Below are 5,774 nucleotides of genomic sequence, written 5' to 3' on the forward strand. Positions count from 1 at the left end.
GACGGCATGGTGGGCGACGACCCCTACAACCCCTACAAATACTCCGACGACAACCCGTATTACAACTACTACGACACGTACGAGAGGCCACGGCCTGGGGGCAGGTACCGGCCGGGATATGGCACTGGCTACTTCCAATACGGTAAGAGCCCCCAAGATCCCTGGATGCACCCTGTCCCTAAGCCTGAGGCTCCCCGACGTGGCTATCTGGGCGCGGCGTGCCCTGGATGCGACCCCTCCCCCTGCGCCTGCCGCCGCAGCCCTGGAATCTGGTGGAAACCGCGCGCGTCTGGCTCCTCCGGTTCCCTTTCCATTGGACTCTGCAGCGCCAGGCGTCCCCTGTTTCCCCGTTTCCGAAACCTTGTCCCGCAGTCCTAGTGGGCAAGGGGTGAGGGGTGAGGGGTGAGGAGTCGGAGTGGGGAGCGCAGTTCTCTCACTCCTGTACTGGTCTCTACCGACGTCTAGGTCTCCCGGACCTGGTGCCTGACCCCTACTACATCCAGGCGTCCACGTACGTGCAGAAGTTGTCCATGTACAATCTGAGATGCGCCGCGGAAGAAAACTGCCTGGCCAGGTAGGGAGTGCAGTTTTGGTTGGTTGCAATGCCCACCGTTCGGCTCAGGTAAGGGCTGGGAAAGGGACTGGAGAGGAAGGTGGTACTTGACCTCCTGCGCAAGCGGATCTGGATGGAAAGATATGTTGAAGATGTATGTTGGCTCTGCCTCTCAAACTGTGGCACAAATCAGGGGCACGGAGAAAACCTTTATCTTAGAAACTGAAAGCCTTGCGCTCGTTTTCAGGGTTCTGATTTCCAAGATCTTAAAATTTGGAGCCAATTATGTCCTATAACGTTCTATAAAACAACTGTACAGTAAGGTGGGAGACAGAATCACTGTAAAGGAAGATCTTGCTAATACTCAGTCGATTAGAGGCAAATCTGCTGCTGGGGCACCCCTCGTTGGCAAAGGTTTCCTCTTTTGTTTGAGGCAACCATTAACTTGGAATTAACTCAGCCAAACAAGACCATGAGCAAGAGCTTTGTTTTTCCAACAGCCCTAAAACAAAACGTAGCAATTCTGAGAACGACTTTGCTGCTGGGAAACCAGCAGAGGGAGCTGTATTGATAGGTGCCATGAAGTTTGTTTTTTAAGTTTTTGTAAAATAAGGTCATAAAGAGTACTGGAGCATATATTCACAAATAGGTATGTTAGAAGGAATGCAGGGATGTTTCTTTGTGTACTTCTCCCACGTGGGCTTTTTATAACTGGCAGTCTGAAGGAAGAGAATACAGTCAAGTTCCTGATTTTCATTGCCAAGTGTTGCATTACTCACTCACAGCACTGCGCTTCTAATATCAGTGCTTGTTTTTGAAGATAAAAATTGCCTAATTCTGGGTATTTTTACAGTTTTTCCCCACTTCACCCTTAGGTAATTGTCTGTGGATAAATAAGTCATAAAATCGAAGGTCCTTAGGCGCAAACACAGGCACAATTGTGAGAATGGTGGCACAGGACAGGGTGGAGTTTCATTCTTCTGCACGTAAAGCTGCTGTGTGGAAGAACCCAGTCAATGGCACTGAAGAACTACTTCAAGAATGAGTCACAAACAAACCAAATCTTCCACAGTTGAGTGGATTCTGACCTATAGCAACCTTCTAAAGGGCTTCAGAGATTATAACTCTTCACTAGAGCAGACAGCCTCATCTGAGTGGTGGGTTTGAACTGCTTTTTGTTCAGTAGCCCAACACCTAATCCCCAGCACCAACAAGACTTCTTACATGTTGGGATGCTAACCACAAGATCAGCCCTTCAAAGCACCAGCCTCTTCTTGAGTGAAAGACGAGGCTCTCAAAAGACTTCAAAAATTACAGCCTCTGAAACCCACAGGGACAGCTCTACCCTGTCCTATAGTCAGAATTGATTCCATGGTAGTGAGTTTGGATTTTGGTTTGGTATCTATGGGTTGTTTATTTTATTCTTTCAGATTATTAAACTTGAATTGATTTTAAATACAGAGGCTTACTCATCACATGTAAAATTTTAGTATTCATTGTGTTATGTTTTTCACTTTTAAGCTCTGGGGGGATTCCCATACTTGTTCATTTATATAAATCATAAATATATTCATTGACTTCTGATTTTCCAGTCACTGTTCTAGGATCTGTGGGATCCACACTAAACAAAATAACATGCCAAGCCCATTGGAAGTGATAGTCGACTTGTGTTGCCACGCTAATATTATGATGAGGTAATTTTTATAGCTTTGTCTTTAGTGAATGGTATGTGAATATCATTTTTCTTCTTTTTAAATTGCAGTTCAGCCTATCGGGCAGATGTCAGAGATTATGATCACAGGGTGCTGCTAAGGTTTCCCCAAAGAGTGAAAAACCAAGGGACATCGGATTTCTTGCCAAGCCGACCACGTTATTCCTGGGAATGGCACAGCTGTCACCAGTAAGTGGACGAGGGCCCTGCCACGTTTGAGTTGCTTTTTCACTTTTGAGATGGTTCTAGGTGTGACAAATGGAAATGGTATTATTCAAACCAACCCAAGTGTGGTTATTTCCATTAAGAATTCTCTAGTCAAGAGAGTTTAACATTAAGATACTCCCATTTACTACTAGATCTTGCTATCTTTTGACTAGAAACTCTCAAAGTCCAGTTTATTGACTGCTGATAGGTACAACATTTGGCAATAATAGACTTTTACCCCAAGTGCTTACAATTAGGATTTCTAAAAAGTGCTAGTACCGCCAAGATCGTCAAGGGGGTCAAAGCAACCCACTGCCATGCAGTTGATTCTAACGCCTGCCAATTCTGTCAGAAATCTTTGCAGGAAGAAAGATTTCTCTTATGAATCACTTGGTGGATTTGAACTGCCAACCTTTCAATTAGCCCAATGCTTAACCAACTGCATCATCAGGGTTCATTTTCCATTTATTAGAAAAGTTACAAACACTGGGAGGGAAGAAAAGCTAGCCCAGATAAGTCTTTAAAAAGAAGTTGAATTGATCTCAATTTTACTATGAAAACAAATTTGTGAGCCAGCAGAGATGCTAATATCCTCACCACTTGGTGTGAGTGGGACTGATCTTGGCCTCTGTGTTGTGTGGGCCCTTAGGCATTACCACAGCATGGATGAATTCAGCCACTACGACCTGCTTGATGCCAGCACCCAGAGGAGAGTGGCTGAAGGCCACAAAGCGAGCTTCTGTCTGGAGGACACCTCCTGTGACTATGGCTACCACAGGCGATTTGCCTGCACTGCACACACGCAGGTAAGTTTAAATCTCAACAACAACAGCAAACTAGACTCATTGAGTCTAGTCACACCAACTCCTAATGAGCCTATAAGGTAAGAGTTTCCCAGACTGTAAGTGTTAGTGGGGAACGAGACCCTGTCTGTCTCCTTAGGAGCGGCTGGTGGATTCAGACTGCTGATCTTGTGATTAGCACCCCAACCCATAACCACTGTGCTACCAGGGCTCCTCCTGTGGAAACCAGGAGCCCACACACCGCCCAGAGAAAACCAAGCGACCAACTGCACTCTTTCTTCCCACTTCTCTCATAGCTGTCTCCGTTAAGGGATCATGTAGTCAAGGTAAAAAATACTTGAGAAAAGGAAATGGATGGATGGACTCTTAAAGCACTTCCATTTACACATGTAGCCCTTACATGATGATGGGTCAATGTGCACATTCTTTGTCTTCTGTGATTTTTTTAAAAAGCAACAGTTTACTCCCCGAATATTGACAGTTGATAACACCTGTCCTCATCCTGTATTCTTTAAGCCGCTTGTTGTGTCACTGTAGACAAGGTACCGTTAGTTTCAAACCTGGACAACCAGTCTTCCCTCTACTTACCAAACTAAAACTTGGATGGTGATTAGGGCTAGCAAAAGGAGACGGATAAATAGAACTTACTCTCTCTTATAAAGCATGGTTTAAAAACAGTATCTTTTAATAACATAAATGTGAACAGAGGATACAATTTCTTTGTCCACACATACATATTTAAACCTACAGTATAATTGCTGTCAGATGTCACTTGGATGGAGTTTTTCAAGTAGAGCTGAACTAAGCAGTTTGTAGGTTTTATAATTGGACAATGTGTGCCAGTTAAAAGCCATGTCAGTATTTCCATAAGAAGCTCTAATTTGTGTACGGACATTATAATTTCAGTCCAGCCCAAATGTTGGCAAGGAGCCGTGAACGTACATAACTCAGGCACAAAAGGACCAGCAGCTGTGATCTTGGGAAACCAATGCTCCAGGCTGTGGCAGGAAGCGCCTTGGTGACCTGCATGCTATTGCTTCTGTCTGTGAACTTAGAACATCATAGCAGTTGTCAGGGAAAGGAAGGATGTCCACATGCTGTTGGGCAACACTTACCTTTAAAGCATAAAGAGTCGTGGACGTTTCTCTATAATCACACACACGTGTCCACTCAGTGATCTCCAAGACCCACAGCACCTAAGCTTACAGGAAGACTTGGAGTTCATTCTTCCCGTTCAGAAACCAAACCAAACCTAACAAAACATCTCTAAGTAGCTCCTTCTGAGTTGAACTATTTGAACCTGGGAGGGTGGGTACTTATAGGGTTTCCTTTTCTCCTGTTCCTTGGAGCCCCTCACTTTATTTTATATGGTAGCATTCTTGCTAGCTTGTCATCTGTCTATGTCTTAATTCCCTTTTTTTCACTAGGACCTACATAGTAATTTACATATTTATCTTTCTTTTTTCATTAGACCAGTGTCCCCTAAAGATGGGCTTCCTTATAAGAGAAAAAAAAAATCCTCACAAGACCCCAGTGTGAACTTAAATTCGTTTTATTAGAACGTTGCTTAAAGGCATTCAGGAGGCTCCGTTAGCTACTAACGGAATGTTCCCTGGTTCAGATTCCCCCCCAGTAGTCTTGGAAAGGTGTGGCAATCTCCTTCCAAATGGAGACCCTGTCGGACACAGTTCTACCCTGAAACACAGAGGGTTGCCATGAGGTGGAATTAACTAGGCAGCATTGATTTCATTGTTTGTTTAAATCTATTAAAACATAAAATGAGGCACTTAACGTCATTATATGTATACTTTTTTGTAACTCTTAACTTCTTATGTAACAAACTGTTGTGATAAATGTATACAAACCTAGAAGCAGTCAAACTGACCTTCTCAATTTAATCCAATTAACTGAGATATTTTCTAAAACCAAATAGCTAATTTAGAAAGTTCCACATTCTACAAAGGGATTCAAAAAGCTTGTGGAAAATGGAATGAAAAGAGCATGGTATTTTCTCACTAACTTTTGAAGTCCCATCTTGATGCTTATAATAACAATACATGAAATGCTTGCTTTAATAGCTCGTTTCTTTCTTTGCCCGTTCAGCTCATTAAAGCTCATACTTAACATAAACTCTTAGTAGCTAAACAATCTTAGAATTTTAGGTTTAGCATTATATAATGCTCTTTTGGTCACATGAATAAAAATATTATAGCATTGTATAAACCAGTCTTAAATAGTTACCTCATTCACTGAGTCTCTTACAATGTCAGGAAGGCAAAAATAATGATTATGATGATGATAATAACTAATACTTCTTGAGTATGTACTGTGTTTGAATCAAAATTATGTGCTAGAGTCAGAAGTCCCAAATTCTTTATTATGTATTTTACGACTAAGCATACTGCTAATGGATGATTGCTAGTTGGTATAGACCAGTGGTTCTCAACCTTCCTAATGCCACAACCCTTTTAATATAGTTCCTCATGTTGTGATGACCCCC

General features: G+C 42.7%; 1 protein-coding gene across 2 annotated transcripts in view; it reads left to right on the forward strand.

The window, feature by feature from the left end:
- Positions 1 to 6: 6 nt before the first annotated feature.
- Positions 7 to 5,774, forward strand: part of LOX (lysyl oxidase) — a 17,312-nt gene continuing 11,544 nt past the window's right edge. For both annotated transcript variants that reach the window (XM_030888877.2, XM_004696575.1), the window contains exons 1-4: positions 7 to 142; positions 466 to 574; positions 2,316 to 2,453; positions 3,121 to 3,277. In XM_030888877.2, coding sequence (XP_030744737.1) covers positions 7 to 142; positions 466 to 574; positions 2,316 to 2,453; positions 3,121 to 3,277 — 540 coding nt within the window. The remainder of the gene's footprint in view (positions 143 to 465; positions 575 to 2,315; positions 2,454 to 3,120; positions 3,278 to 5,774) is intronic.

Source organism: Echinops telfairi, unplaced genomic scaffold (genome assembly GCF_000313985.2).
Source record: "Echinops telfairi isolate 266 unplaced genomic scaffold, ASM31398v2 ScPeMD7_7469;HRSCAF=8507_1, whole genome shotgun sequence".
Classification (NCBI taxonomy): domain Eukaryota; kingdom Metazoa; phylum Chordata; class Mammalia; order Afrosoricida; family Tenrecidae; genus Echinops; species Echinops telfairi.